General features: G+C 47.1%; 1 protein-coding gene across 4 annotated transcripts in view; it reads left to right on the top strand.

Moving 5' to 3' along the window:
• kifc1 (kinesin family member C1) overlaps positions 1 to 14,419 on the top strand; it is a 29,878-nt gene that overhangs the window by 10,348 nt on the left and 5,111 nt on the right. For 2 of the 4 annotated variants that reach the window (XM_080182092.1, XM_080182089.1), the window contains 10 exons: positions 1,588 to 1,644; positions 2,059 to 2,275; positions 2,990 to 3,188; positions 4,253 to 4,420; positions 5,765 to 5,893; positions 6,428 to 6,544; positions 7,757 to 7,930; positions 10,167 to 10,334; positions 11,242 to 11,380; positions 11,894 to 12,033. In XM_080182092.1, coding sequence (XP_080038218.1) covers positions 1,588 to 1,644; positions 2,059 to 2,275; positions 2,990 to 3,188; positions 4,253 to 4,420; positions 5,765 to 5,893; positions 6,428 to 6,544; positions 7,757 to 7,930; positions 10,167 to 10,334; positions 11,242 to 11,380; positions 11,894 to 12,033 — 1,508 coding nt within the window. The remainder of the gene's footprint in view (positions 1 to 1,587; positions 1,645 to 2,058; positions 2,276 to 2,989; positions 3,189 to 4,252; positions 4,421 to 5,764; positions 5,894 to 6,427; positions 6,545 to 7,756; positions 7,931 to 10,166; positions 10,335 to 11,241; positions 11,381 to 11,893; positions 12,034 to 14,419) is intronic. The other 2 variants (XM_080182090.1, XM_080182091.1) reach the window with 2 other exon arrangements.

The following is a 14,419-nucleotide window of genomic DNA, read 5'->3' as shown; positions in this document are numbered from 1 at the left end:
AATTATAGGCCAGTTAGTTTAACGTCTGCTGTAGGAAAAAATGTTAGAATCTGTGATCAAGGAGAAAATAGCGAGGCATCTTGAGGAGAATTGTTTGGTAGAGCAGACGCAGCACGGTTTCGTTAAGGGGAAGTCGTGTCTGACGAATTCTATGAGGATGTGTCTAGGGCGGTGGATAGAGGAGAGCCGGTGGATGTGGTCTGTCTTGATTTTCAGAAGGCGTTTGACAAGGTGCCTCACAAGAGGTTATTGCAGAAGGTCAGGGGGCATGGAGTTGGGGGTAGGGTGTTTGCGTGGATAGAGGATTGGCTGTCAAATAGGAGGCAGAGAGTGGGGGTCAATGGGTGCTATTCGGATTGGCGGTTGGTGACTAGTGGAGTGCCCCAGGGGTCGGTGCTGGGGCCTCAGCTATTCACCATTTATATAGATGATCTGGAGGAGGGAACCGAGTGTATGGTGTCGAAATTTGCTGATGACACCAAGATTGGTGGAACAGCAAATTGTGCGGAGGGTGTGGAGAGTCTGCAGAAGGATCTAGATAGGCTGAGCGAATGGGCCAGGAACTGGCAAATGGAATTTAATGTTGGCAAGTGCGAGGTGGTCCACTTTGGTAGGAAGAATGGTAGGAAGGACTATTACTTACGTGGCGAAAAACTGCAGCATGCGACGGTGCAGAGGGACCTTGGGGTCCTTGTGCATGAGTTGCAAAAACCCAGCCTGCAGGTGCAGCAGGTGGTCAGGAAGGCGAATGGGATGCTGGCCTTCATAGCGAGGGGGATTAGTTCTATTCACATTGAGTGGTGAAGCAGGCTTGAACCTACTCATCCTCTGTTTCTGGCAGGGTGAAGGTTTTCTACCACTTCGGCTTTGTGACTGGACCATTCTGTGAATACTGCAGGCTGCATAGTGTTACAGCTTCACTGTAATACAGTCTCATTCACTGGGATGAGAGTTAAAAGGGATGGGAACTAAAACCCCGGGAAAAACATGGAAGTAATTTTCATTTTCTGCATCTAGTAATCAGCTAATTAGGGGCAGCACGATGGCACAGTGGTTAGCACTGCTGCCTCGCAGTGTCAGGGAGTCAGGTTCGATTCCCGACTTGGGTCAGAATCCAGGGGTGGCACAGTGGTTCACACTACTGTCTTGCAGCGCCAGGGAGTCAGGTTCGATTCTTGACTTGAATCCGGGGGTAGCAGGGTGACACAGTGGTTCGCACTGTTGCCTTGCAGTGCCAGGGATTCGGTTCAATTCTGGCCTTGGGTGACTGTGCAGAGTTTGCACATTTTCCCCATGTCTGTGTGGGTTTCCTCCCACATTCCAAACATGTGGGTTAAGTTGATTGGCTTTGGTAAATGGCCTCTTGGTGTCAGGGTAAATATGGGGTGGTGGGTGGGATTGTGGTCCGAATGGCTCCCTGCACTGCAGGGATTCTATGATTATATAATTGATCATTTTAATCTATTCAAACTGCAGACTGGTAATGAACTTTCTGTTCTGCATGAGGGAATGTCTCCCTCTACAGACTTGCTGCATGTTTTTATCTCTTTCACAGAACCATTCATTCCTCTTTTATTTCTTTTCTAGTTACAGGGAAGAAGCCAAGAGTGGCAGTAACTGCACCCTCCACAGTGCAGACAGCAGGTAAGTTGCTAGTTACTGCATTCCAGTCCTGTACAGGATGGAGCCTGGTCTGAATGTAATTGGGATATTGACTCTAATCATCACTGGGAGAAGCTGCACTACAGCCTACACCTCTTGGTTCAGTCGAGCGTGTTTTCAAAACCCTGTTTCCCAATGCTGTGGTTTGGATAATTTTATTCCAATCCATTATGCTGCAGTTTTCTCTTCAGGTTCCATGAATCTCAACACCAGACTTAAAATTTTAATGCAGGACAAACTTAATGCAGTAAAGTTATTCTTTTATTCAAGCATGTTTTTTTTTTACATTTTTGTGAACTTTGCTTTGTAGCTTTGTGTTCAGCTCCCAAGTATACAGTTTGTTGCTGATATTGTTGAGTTTTTAAAAAGCTGTTTTGTCTTGTCCTGGTCTGCCAGCAGTTGGCTCCAAGAAGCGCCCGCCTTGGGATCTGAAGGGGCAGCTTAGTGACATGAAAGTGCAACTGGGTAACATGAAGACCCGGGTATGTGAGTACAGCAGTAAACTGGAGATGTCGGAGTTACAGAGCAGGCAGCTTCACGAGAGTATGGATCAGAGAGACAAACAGCTAGATGCTGCCAAAGCCCAGATCAATGAGCTACAAAACAATCTGAAGTAAGTATTGTATCACTGGGTTATTGGTACCAATAATCAACAGCAAGGGTGAACCTGCAGCAATCACACTTAAAGCAAAACCCTCTGAAGGAGGGATGTACAGATGTTAAAAGCTCCTTTCTCTCTCTGCCAAAGCTGTTGAATTTTCCTGGCATTTTTTGTGTTAATTTTGTGCTAGCACCTCTGGGTAGGAGATGGTAGCGAGAGCCTTTTGTCCATTACCAATTCTTTGCAATTATAAATGAATCAGTATAAAACAGTCACTCAATAGTACAAAGCATGAGCATTGCTGAAAAGAGGGATATTCTGTCAAGGCTTTCTGTCTTTTACCTATCAGGACAGATACAAGAGTGTCAAATTTCAAAGGGACACCAGTCTACGAATATGAGAAAAGGACTGATTAGTTAGCAAGTTTGTGATGTCACATTGACAAATGCACCTCATTTCACTTGTAAAAATATACTTTGCTCATAAAGTATCTGAAGAGCCACCACAAGTGCAAAGATCTTTCAGGTTGTCTACATTGATCATGTAGCACTCTGAGGTGCTGCAATACAGTTGTGACACAAGTAATATCTACCATATATGTTCAATGTGAGTCATTCTGATGACCCTGCTGCCCGATTTAAGGTGCTATACAGATGCGATTGCTTTGTGTATCTGCCGTCTCCTGTTCCAGCTTTGATACTCTGACTATTCACTGTTTCTACTCAGGGCCATGGAGCTGTTACTGAAAGACCGAGAAGTGGAACTGACAAAGTGTCGAGATGAAAATACTGCCATGCAGGGAGTGCTGGAGGTACGGGAGACAGAAATAGAACGCTTAACTGGTGAGGTTACAGAGCTGAAGACCAGCAGAAGTGTGCTCCAAAGCAACTATCTGACCCTCTCCACTCTGGCTGAGGACACGGAGGTAGTGTCATGTTTCTGGATGCTTGACCATTTTCCCTTTTCCAGAGAGAGCCAAGTGGTGTTTTGAAGGGCACAGCACTGGTATGTCAAGCTGGAGAGTAGGTGGGAGCAGGTTCAAAATATTCCAGTGAGAATGTGAAAAAGAATAATGCTCGGGTCTGTGGAGAAGGTGGGGGAAAGCAGGAGGCAAACTCTTTGCACAGAGACCAATGTCACCTTGCTCACTCGCTCCACCTCAGTTCCATTATCTCAGGACATCCGTTTGGATACTGGTAACTCTTCAGATACCCAAGCATTGCACTACCACACCCGAGACAGCCTTAACTTTATCTCTGCTGCAAACTGCAGCAGATAGTATAGAATTGGAGGGTCACAGCAGAGATCAGGTAACTGGTGTGTTCCAGGACTGCAGAAGGGTCGGGGTGAAAGCTGAGTGATTTTCACGGGTCAGTATTAGACTCTGCAGCCTTGTATCAAGTGGATTTGGTTAGTGTCAACTTGAATCCGAATCTTGGCTGACATGGGCCATACCACTGAGTTCCAAGTGGATGATGCAGGCTGATTAAACTGATCCTACATTCTTAAAGGGAGTTGGTGGCGTAGTGTAATATCACTGGACTTGTAATCCAGAAGCTCAAACTAATGCTGTGGGGATGTAGGTTCAAATCCCCCCACAGCAGTTGTTAATATTTAACCCCAATCTGAATTAAAAGCTAATCTCAGTTTCATGGTCACCATTATCATTATCATTGATTGTTGTTTTAAAAACCCATCTACTTCACTAAGGTAAGGAAATCTGCCATCCTTACCCAGTATGGCCTACATGTGACTCCAGAGCCACAGTGATGTGGGTGACTCTTAACTGTGCTCTGAAATGGTTGAGCAAGACACTCAGTTCAGGGGGCAATAAGCGATGGGCAGTAAATGCCCAATGAATGAATAGAGTGAAAGGTAGTGTAGTTACTAGGAGCACATGTTTTAGTATTGGTTGTGTAGGATTTGTGAATATGCCCCATATCAGACGGTGCCTAAAATATAGCATTGACAGGCCGTTTTATTGCTTAGAACAAGCTGAAGGTGAAAGAGATGGAGCTCGCACAGAAGGTCACATGTATTGAAGAGCAGCAGTCGATGATCGCAGAGCAGCGTGACGTGATTATGGAGCGGGATGAAAGGCTACACTGTGCTGAACAGGAGAGGCGGCGGCTGCACAACACTGTGCAAGAGCTGAAGGTATGTGAGGGACATTGCCAGGCCCTGGGAGGGCAAAGTTCAGTTCTCCAGACATGCAGCATGTTGGGCATAGAACATAGAATATTACAGCGCAGAACAGAACCTTCGGCCCACGATGTTGCGCCGACCAGTTAAAAAACAATGACCCACTAACCTAAACCAATCCCTTTTCGTCCATAAACCTATCCACGGATCTCTTAAACGCCCCCAAACTAGGCGCATTTACAACTGCAGCAGGCAGGGCATTCCAATCCCTCACCACCCTCTGGGTAAAGAACCTACCCCTGACATCCGTCCTATAACTACCCCCCCTTAATTTAAAGCCATGCCCCCTCGTGCTAGATTTCTCCATCAGAGGAAAAACGCTATCACTGTCCACCCTATCCAAACCTCTGATCATCTTATATGTTTCAATAAGGTCCCCTCTTAGCCGCCTTCTTTCCAGCGAAAACAACCCCAAATCCATCAGCCTCTCCTCATAGGACCTCCCCTCCATACCAGGCAACATCCTGGTAAACCTCCTCTGCACCCTCTCCAAAGCCTCCACATCCTTCCTGTAATTTGGGGACCAGAACTCACACAGTACTCCAAGTGCGGCCGCACCAGAGTTGTGTACAGTTGCAACATGACGCTGCGACTCCTAAATTCAATCCCCCTACCAATAAACGCCAAGACACCGTATGCCTTCTTAACAACCTTATCTACTTGATTCCCAACTTTCAGGGATCTATGTACACATACACCTAGATCCCTCTGCTCCTCCACACTATTCAGAGTCCTCCCGTTAGCCCTATACGCAACACATCTGTTATTCCTACCAAAGTGAATTACCTCACACTTCTCTGCAGGAGGTGGGTACGTGGGGTGTACAGTGTCAGTGTGGGCAGGAGGTGGGTACGTGGGGTGTACAGTGTCAGTGTGGGCAGGAGGTGGGTACGTGGGGTGTACAGTGTCAGTGTGGGCAGGAGGTGGGTACGTGGGGTGTACAGTGTCAGTGTGGGCAGGAGGTGGGTACGTGGGGTGTACAGTGTCAGTGTGGGCAGGAGGTGGGTACGTGGGGTGTACAGTGTCAGTGTGGGCAGGAGGTGGGTACGTGGGGTATAAGGTGTTAGTGTGGGCAGGAGGTGGGTACGTGGGGTGTACAGTGTCAGTGTGGGCAGGAGGTGGGTGTCATGATCGTAGCTGATGGGACAACTGGGCAGTTAGATTCCAGAGCAGTGACCTGCTCAATAGGTCCTGGCTTTTGTTCAGAGACACTAGATGAAGAATCAGGATTGCCAATTAACCTGTAATAAAAGAATAACAATACCCGATGAACTGTATTTAGTTCCTCTTCCTTTGCAGGGTAATATCCGTGTGATCTGCCGCGTTCGGCCTCTGCTGGACTCGGAGATGGAAGGTCTCAGTGAAATTGAACACGTTCAGTTCTCTGCCAGTGATGAGAAGGTTATCGCCCTGACAAAAAGGGAAGAGGTAAGAGATTTCTGCAGAGAGCACGTGGAAAAGATCTGATCCTTCAAACTGATCACCACCCAGCTACAGCCCACTGCCAGCCGTGTCTGAGCACCAGGCAGGACACTGTACCACCCACCCCCAACCCAAAACCACCCACTGCCAGCCGTGTCTGAGAACCAGGCAGGACACTGTACCACCCCCAACCCAAAACCATCCACTGCCAGCCGTGTCCGAGAACCAGGCAGGACACTGTACCGCCCCAACCCAAAACCACCCACTGCCAGCCGTGTCCGAGAACCAGGCAGGACACTGTGCCACCCCCAACCCAAAACCACCCACTGCCAGCCGTGTCCGAGCACCGGCAGGACTTTCTATTTCAGCAACACAGAAACGTCATTTGAAATGTCCGATTGATTTTACTGTATTGTGGTTTTTTACCCTGCGTTCTATTCTGCTCAGCAAGAAATTGTGAATAAAAGCACAAAATGCTGGATGTTCTGAGTGAGAGACCTGGAATGTTTGCTTCTTCAGCTTGATTTTTCCTCTCTGCAGTCTCACACTGGCCATGATCGGAAGGATGAGTTCAAATATGACTTCAGTTTTGACCGTGTCTTCCAGCCAATAGCCACACAGAAGGATGTGTTTGAAGATATCTCCCAACTGGTCCAGGTAAGGAAGTGGGAAAGAGTGTAGATCAGCCCAGGGTAACAGTGGGTTTGGACAAGCCAGATAGTGTGGGATGTGTGCAGGTGGGCTCACAGCAGCGGTCAGGTAGGGTGGCTGAGGTAGCAATATACAGAAGACCACCTCTGAGTGTGCAGGCAGTTTAAATATTCTGCCCTCAGTCTTTCTTATCTTCACCAGTCAGTATTGGCAAGCATCTTCCTGTCTAATTAGTGTTGAAACGTGAACTTTAGTATTCATTTGTTTGCTGTAATGAACCTTTCCACTCACAGAAGAAGACGAGGCTGTGCAATCCTCAAGCCTGTTCGGCCATTTCAGTTATTCAATGGTGTGACCTGTGACCCATTTACCTGCTTTAAACCCCTGTTACCTTTAAATGTAAAAATCAATTTATCTTGGTAGCTTCCCCCATCATGCACAGCTTTTAGGGCAGAGTACTGGCTTTCCATTACCTTTTTTGTGAAAACATTTGCTCCTAAACATCCCTGTAACCAGGACTTGTCCACAAGAGGAGATAGTTACTCTGTACGTACACTGTTGAATAATCTGGGGCGGCACGGCAGCACTGTGGTTAGCACTGCTGCTTCACAGCTCCAGGGACCTGGGTTCGATTCCTGGCTTGGGTCGCTGTCTGTGTGGAGTTTGTACATTCTCCTCATGTCTGCATGGGTTTCCTCCGGGTGCTCCGGTTTCCTCCCACAGTCCAAAGATGTGCGGGTTAGGTTGATTGGCCATACTAAAATTGCCCTTAGTGTCCTGAGGTGTGTAGGTTAGCGGGATTAATGGGTAAATATGTAGGGATATGGGGGTAGGGCCTGGGTGGGATTGTGGTTGGTGCAGGCTTGATGGGCCGAATGGCCTCTTTTTGTACTGGAGGGATTCTAAGTCAATCTTGTGTTCAACTCGGTGAAGGCATCGATTTGTGGATTAGACTGCACAGAATGGGAATGCTAGGTTTACTACCTGGCTAGTGCATTAGAGGTGTTATTGCTGACCCTGGCACTTTGGGACTGGTGTCTCTGGGTCCCTGCCTGATATTCCAGTGTCGCTACCACTCCATGGATGGTGCCCCTTGCACTTCTGGTTTGAGATGCAAGGAGTTAGTCCTTTAGCAAAGGACAAGACAGGCAATAGAGATACTGGGGAATGAGTTCATATTCAACATGGAATAACTGTGCCTTTCTCTCTCTTTTCTAGTCTGCCTTGGATGGATACAATGTGTGCATCTTTGCTTATGGGCAAACGGGCAGCGGGAAGACCTTTACTATGGAAGGACCCGATGATATGACATGTGACACGAAAGGGATGATTCCCCGAGCTGTTGATCAGATCTTCTCAACAGCGCAGGAACTAAAGGTCATGGGATGGACAGTGAGTTAATGCTGGGCGTGTACTCATCGCCATGTGCTGGTGAATCCTTTTACAGAAGCTGTCAGGATTCTGTAATTAAACCACACCTATTTTCAGAAAAAGAAATGCTGATGGACTAGCTATATTCACTTTGAGCTTTTTATTGGTTAGTCAATTCTGAGGGTAACCAGGGCCCCTCGATTCTGCACTGTATGAGGATGTGTGGGTGAGATTGGTATCTCTGACTGGAGAACAAAATCCTTTACTATGAAGTGTGTTGGGACAGGTGTGTTCAGAGCAGACCTTTTCTGCATCAAAAAGATTTGTAAGAAGAGGCAGAGAGGGGGTTAATGGGTGCTATTCGGATTGGCGGTTGGTGACTAATGGAGTGCCCCAGGGGTCGGTGCTGGGGCCTCAGCTATTTACCATTTATGTAGATGATCTCGAGGAGGGAACCGAGTGTATAGTGTTGAAATTTGCTGATGACACCAAGATTGGTGGAACGGCAAATTGCGCAGAGGGTGTGGAGAGTCTGCAGAAGGATCTAGATAGGCTGGGCGAATGGGCCAGAAAATGGCAAATGGAATTTAATGTTGGCAAGTGTGAGGTGGTCCACTTTGGTAGGAAGAATGGTAGGAAGGACTATTACTTACGTGGCCAAAAACTGCAGCAGGTGACGGTGCAGAGGGACCTCGGGGTCCTTGTGCATGAGTCGCAAAAACCCAGCCTGCAGGTGCAGCAGGTGGTCAGGAAGGCGAATGGGATGCTGGCCTTCATAGCGAGGGGGATTGAATATAAAAGTAGGGAGGTCTTGCTGCGGCTGTATAGGGCATTGGTGAGGCCGCAGCTGGAGTACTGTGTGCAGTTTTGGTCGCCGTACTTATGCAAGGATATTTTGGCCTTGGAGGGAGTGCAGAGGAGGTTTACTAGGCTGATACTGGAGTTGAGGGGGTTGAGCTATGAGCAGAGGCTGAATAAACTAGGCTTGTACTCGTTAGAGTTTAGAAGAATGAGGGGAGATCTCATTGAGACATATAAGATAATGAATGGGATGGATAGGATAGAGGTGGAGAGACTCTTCCCGCTCAGAAAGGACAGTAGGACTAGGGGGCACAGCCTCAAGATAAAGGGGGGGCGGTTTAGAACGGAGTTGAGGAGGAACTTCTTCACTCAAAGGGTGGTGAATCTCTGGAATTCTCTGCCTGTTGAAGTGGTGGAGGCTGCCTCGCTAAATATTTTTAAGACGCGGGTTGATGGGTTTTTGATAAGCGAGGGGATTAAGGGTTATGGGGAGAGGGCAGGAATGTGGAACTGAGCCACAACAGATCAGCCATGATCTTATTGAATGGCGGGGCAGGCTCGAAGGGCTGGATGGCCTACTCCTGTTCCTATTTCTTATGTTGTTATGTTCTCACAACTCCAGGTTAAAGTCCAACAGGTTTATTTGATAGCAAAAACCACTAGCTTTCAGAGCGCTGCCCCTTCATCAGGTGAGTGGGAGTTCTGTTCACAAACAGGGCATATAAAGACACAAACTCAATTTACAAAATAATGATTGGAATGCGAGTCTTTACAGGTAATCAAGTCCTTACAGTGCAGACAATATGAGTGGAGAGAGGGTTAAGCACAGGTTAAAGAGATGTGTATTGTCTCCAGGCAGGATAGTTAGTGAGATTTTGCAAGCGCAGGCAAGTCATAGGGGTTACAGATAGTGTGACATGAACCCAAGATCCCGGCTGAGGCCGTCCCCCTGTGCGGAACTTGGCTATCAGTCTCTGCTCAGCGGCTCTGCGCTGTCGTGTGTCATGAAGGCTGCCCGAGAGAATGCGTACCCGAAGATCAACGCCAGCATCTCCACATCAAAAAGATTGACCAGACCTACACATCTGAGAGTCCCCTGGAATCACATCATCTGTACATTCCCTGTTTACTCCAGTCCAGGGAAACAGCAACATTGGCCAACTCTGCAGCTCGCACTGAATTCCACAATTCAATATTATAGCTCTCAGGAGGAAGAGTTTGCATTTCTGTAGCTCCTTCAGGTGTTACATTGTACCAATGGAGAAGTGAAACTATGTTAAATTTGTTATGGTAAACTTGCGTGTAGACATGGGAGAGAGGGTTTGCTCTGGTTTGGCAGTGTAATATTTATAAAGCTGAATATATTACTGATCTCACCGATCCAATACTTACGTTCATTGCTTTGAGTCAGTGAATCCAATCAGCTGTTAATCTGTGCACACTTTATCTGTTCCAGTATAAATTCACTGCCAGCTTTCTGGAGATCTACAACGAGACAATTCGTGACCTGCTTGTTACCAAACCAGAGAAAAATGTTGAGTACGAGATCAAACTCCTTAACAACAAAAGTAAACAACTGCATGTCACAAACCTCAAATATGTCACCGTCACCATGAAGGATCAGGTGTGTGTGTGTTTGGTGATATTGTGGATCTGTGTTTATAACAGGGGCTCTTCTGAGAGAAATACCCGTTTCTTGGCTGTTTATATGGTGCACTATTCATTTAATCCAACAGCAACTGCTGACTGTATCCTCCAGGGCTGACTTGTTGGTAAATGTAAATTCTTTACCATGAATCTGAGCAGGGCTGCTCGTGTTCTGCTCACCTCACTCAGATCACTCGTCTTCATGGGTGAGGAGCGATTGAGGACTCTGGGTCTGATGGAGTTTACAAGGATGAGGGGAGGAATCTCATTGAATCTTACAAAATACTGAAAGGCCAAGATAGAGTGGATATGGGGAGATCTTTCCATTATTAGCAGAGACTAGGATTTGAGGGCACAGCCTCAGAGTAAAAGGACAACCCTTTAAAACAGAGATGAGGAGGAATTTCCTCAGCCAGAGGGTGGTGAATCTATGGAATTCATTGCCACGGAGGAGACCGGGTCATTTAAGACAGAGATAGATAAGTTGTTGATTGGTAAGGGGATCAGAGGTTATGGGGAAAAGATGGGAGAAGGGGGTTATCAGCCATGATTGGTGGGCAGACTTGATGGGCCGAATGGCCTCGTTCTGCTTGTACGTTTTATGGTTTTGTCACTCGACTTTTGGATTTTAAGTCACTCCTGGTTCAGGAACAATCAGCAGGAAACACATGGAGTCGTATCGCCACTGGTCCCACTGAGACTCAAGGATCAATGGTCTCTTCCCTGTTCCCATTTCTTTCAACTCCTAAGCCAGTTGGAATCACTGTGTTCAGCAGCTTTGGGTTTTTAAAAGGAACTTCAGTCAGGAAGCAGAGTTAAAGCTCCGATGTGCCAAGTTAGCAGCAGTTAAACTTTTTTCTTCGATCCTGTCCTTCCCCCAACAGGTTCACAACTTGATTGCAACGGCCAAAGCCAATCGGTCTGTGGCAAAGACTGCAGCAAATGACCATTCATCCCGGAGTCACAGTGTCTTCCAGCTCCAGATTGAGGGCAGTAACTCTGACCGCGATCTCCAGTGTTCATGTATGTATCTGTCCCCACATTTACCCTGTAACTGATTTCGGCAAATCCCCCTACAGCTTCCTTGAGCCTTCGCATCTGTCCTAAATGTGGTGACCAGAACCAGACACAGCAGCTCCTGGCTGTGGGTGAACCAGGCCCTTATGAAAGTTCAGCAAACTTCACTCCTTTTGTACACGATACCTCCTCCTCATGAAGGCAGGCTGTCAAATGCTTTGCTAATTCCTCTTTTTTCAATATGAAAAGTTGATGCAGCCTCTCTCTCTGCATTCTGTAACTGACAGCTTTTAGCTGTCTCCGCATCTTTTTGAACCAACTCAGTAATGAGCCTTATTACTGATATTGGTCTGTAATTCTGCTCCCTTCTGCCTGCCGTTTTTAAATAATGGGGTTATATTTGAATTTGGTTATTGATGTGTTTGGCACCTGAGCTTGTGACATTTTGTTATTTAAGCGTGGAATATGGTTTCTGATGTCTTTCGATCCTTGCATCTGCTAATCTTTGTTTCTCCTCAGCGACCTTGAGTCTGGTGGACCTGGCAGGCAGCGAACGCCTGGATAAATCTCAGTCTAAGGGTGAGCGTCTGAGAGAAGCACAGGCAATCAACACCAGCCTTTCCTGCCTTGGGCATGTCATCATGTCACTGTCCAGCAAGGTAAGGTGCAGCACGGGCTGAAATGTTGAACAAATATCTCTGTTCCTTCTCTCCACATGAACCCTCAGGCCCCAGATTGACAGGATTCCCTCTGTAGCTCACTCATCAATGATTCACATGGGTCATTGTTTGTGTTTCTCCATTTTCTCCATGTAAGGATACTCAGTGGTGGCTGCTGAGTGAAATTTGGTACGTCTCAGCAATGCCTTTAAATACTATCACTGAATCCTGGAACTACCTTTCTGTTGGTGCACCTACACTGCATGGACTGTACAAGTTCCAGAAGGGGCTCAACTCTGGGTGGAGGAGCAGGGACGTTTTGAGGTGTGCTGGGTGTGAGATCACAAGAATGGAGTCATTGGGTCAAAGGGTAATTCTGTCTGAACTGGTGCCACGGGCAGGGGACCCACCCCAAGTCTTGTATTGCTGACTGGGACCCCAGTCTAACCTGCCCTGGGATTAATCCCATCCCAGGAAGGCCTGACCTGCTGGAAAGTCAAATAACTGGATAGTTGCAGCAAATGCAAAGATATGGAGTAGGAGCAGAAGTAGGCTCTTCGGCCCCTCGTTCTTGCTTCACCATCGATAAGATCATCATTGATCTGTTTGTGTTTAGATTTCCACGTTCTACCCAATGACCCAGGGAATCTCTCTCCCTCTGCATTAAAAATTTTCAATGAACCCGTCTCCACTGCCTTCCACTGCAGAGGGTTCCAAAGTTGCACAACCCTCGAGAGAGAAATCCTCCTCATCTCTGGCCTAAAAGAGCAATCTCTAATTTTAAACCGTGCTGCCTGGTTCTGGAATCCCCCATGAGAGGAAACAGCCTTTCCATACCCACATTGTCAAGATGTTCAGCATCTTATAAACATGGATCAAGTCACTCTTCTAAATTCCAGTAAGAACAAGCCCAGTCTGTGCCCTCATTACACAACCCATTCCTCCCAGTATCAATCTACTAAACCCTCTCTGAACCTCCTCCGATGTATTTACATCCTTCCCTGAATAAGGAGACCAGAGCTGTACACACTATCTGAGATGTTGTCTTGCCAATGTCCTGTACAAGTCAATCACAACACCCTGACCTGGCCATTCAAATCCTCTGATAAAGGAAAGCATCCCATGATCTTCCTGTGTGACTTGCTGTAACTGCAAACTAACTTTGTCTGATGTATGTACTGGAGCACCTAGATCACTCTGCACTTCAGAATTCTGTGCTCTGATTAGTAACAATGCTTTTTTTATTCCTGCCAATGTGAACTGCTTCACATGCTGTATACTCCATCTGCCGACTTCTGTCCAGTCGTTCTATATCCACCGACAGCCTCCTTTATCCTGTTCACAACATCCTTTCCCACTTCTCTTTGTGTCAGCTGCAAATTTAGCTAGCATGCCTTCAGTCCTGAGGCCTCAGCACAGACCCCTGTGAGATTCCACTTGTCAAAGACTCATTGTGTTCTGCCAGACAGCTAAACTTCTATCTGTATAAACATGTTACCCTCTACAACATGAACTTTCAATTTCCACAAAAACCTTTGTGGCACCTTATCAAATACCTTCTGCAAATCCAAGTGTGGCATGTCTACAGAACATGTGATTCATAAGAACATATAAGAACATAAGAAATAGGAGCAGGAGTAGGCCATCTGGCCCTTCGAGCCTGCCCCGCCATTCAATAAGATCATGGCTGATCTGTCATGGCTCAGTTCCACTTTCCGGCCCTCTCCCCATAACCCTTAATCCCCTCTCTTATCAAAAACCCATCAACCCGCTTCTTGAAAATATTTAGCAAGGCAGCCTCCACCACTTCAACGGGTAGAGAATTCCAGAGATTCACCACCCTTTGAGTGAAGAAGTTCCTCCTCAACTCCGATCTAAACCGCCCCCCCTTTATCTTGAGGCTGTGCCCCCTAGTCCTACTGTCTTTTTTGAGCGGGAAGAGCCTCTCCACCTCTATCCTATCCATCCCATTCATCATCTTATACGTCTCAATGAGATCTCCCCTCATTCTTCTAAACTCCAACGAGCACAAGCCTAGTTTATTCAGCCTCTCCTCATAGCTCAACCCCCTCAACTCCGGTATCAGCCTAGTAAACCTCCTCTGCACTCCCTCCAAGGCCAAAATATCTTTGCGCAGGTGCGGCGCCCAAAACTGTACACAGTACTCCAGCTGCGGCCTCACCAATGCCCTATACAGCTGCAGCAAGACCTCCCTACTTTTATATTCAATCCCCTTCGCTATGAAGGCCAGCATCCCATTCGCCTTCCTGACCACCTGCAAGCTGGGTTTTTGCGACTCATACACAAGGACCCCGAGGTCCCTCTGCACCGTCGCCTGCTGCAGTTTTTCGCCACGTAAGTAATAGTCCTTCAAAGAACTCCAAAA

This window comes from Carcharhinus amblyrhynchos, unplaced genomic scaffold (assembly GCF_965287045.1).
Source record: "Carcharhinus amblyrhynchos unplaced genomic scaffold, sCarAmb.v2.hapA scaffold_45, whole genome shotgun sequence".
In the NCBI taxonomy this organism is placed as follows: Eukaryota; Metazoa; Chordata; class Chondrichthyes; order Carcharhiniformes; family Carcharhinidae; genus Carcharhinus; species Carcharhinus amblyrhynchos.
This window is presented reverse-complemented; position numbering and strand designations above follow the sequence as displayed.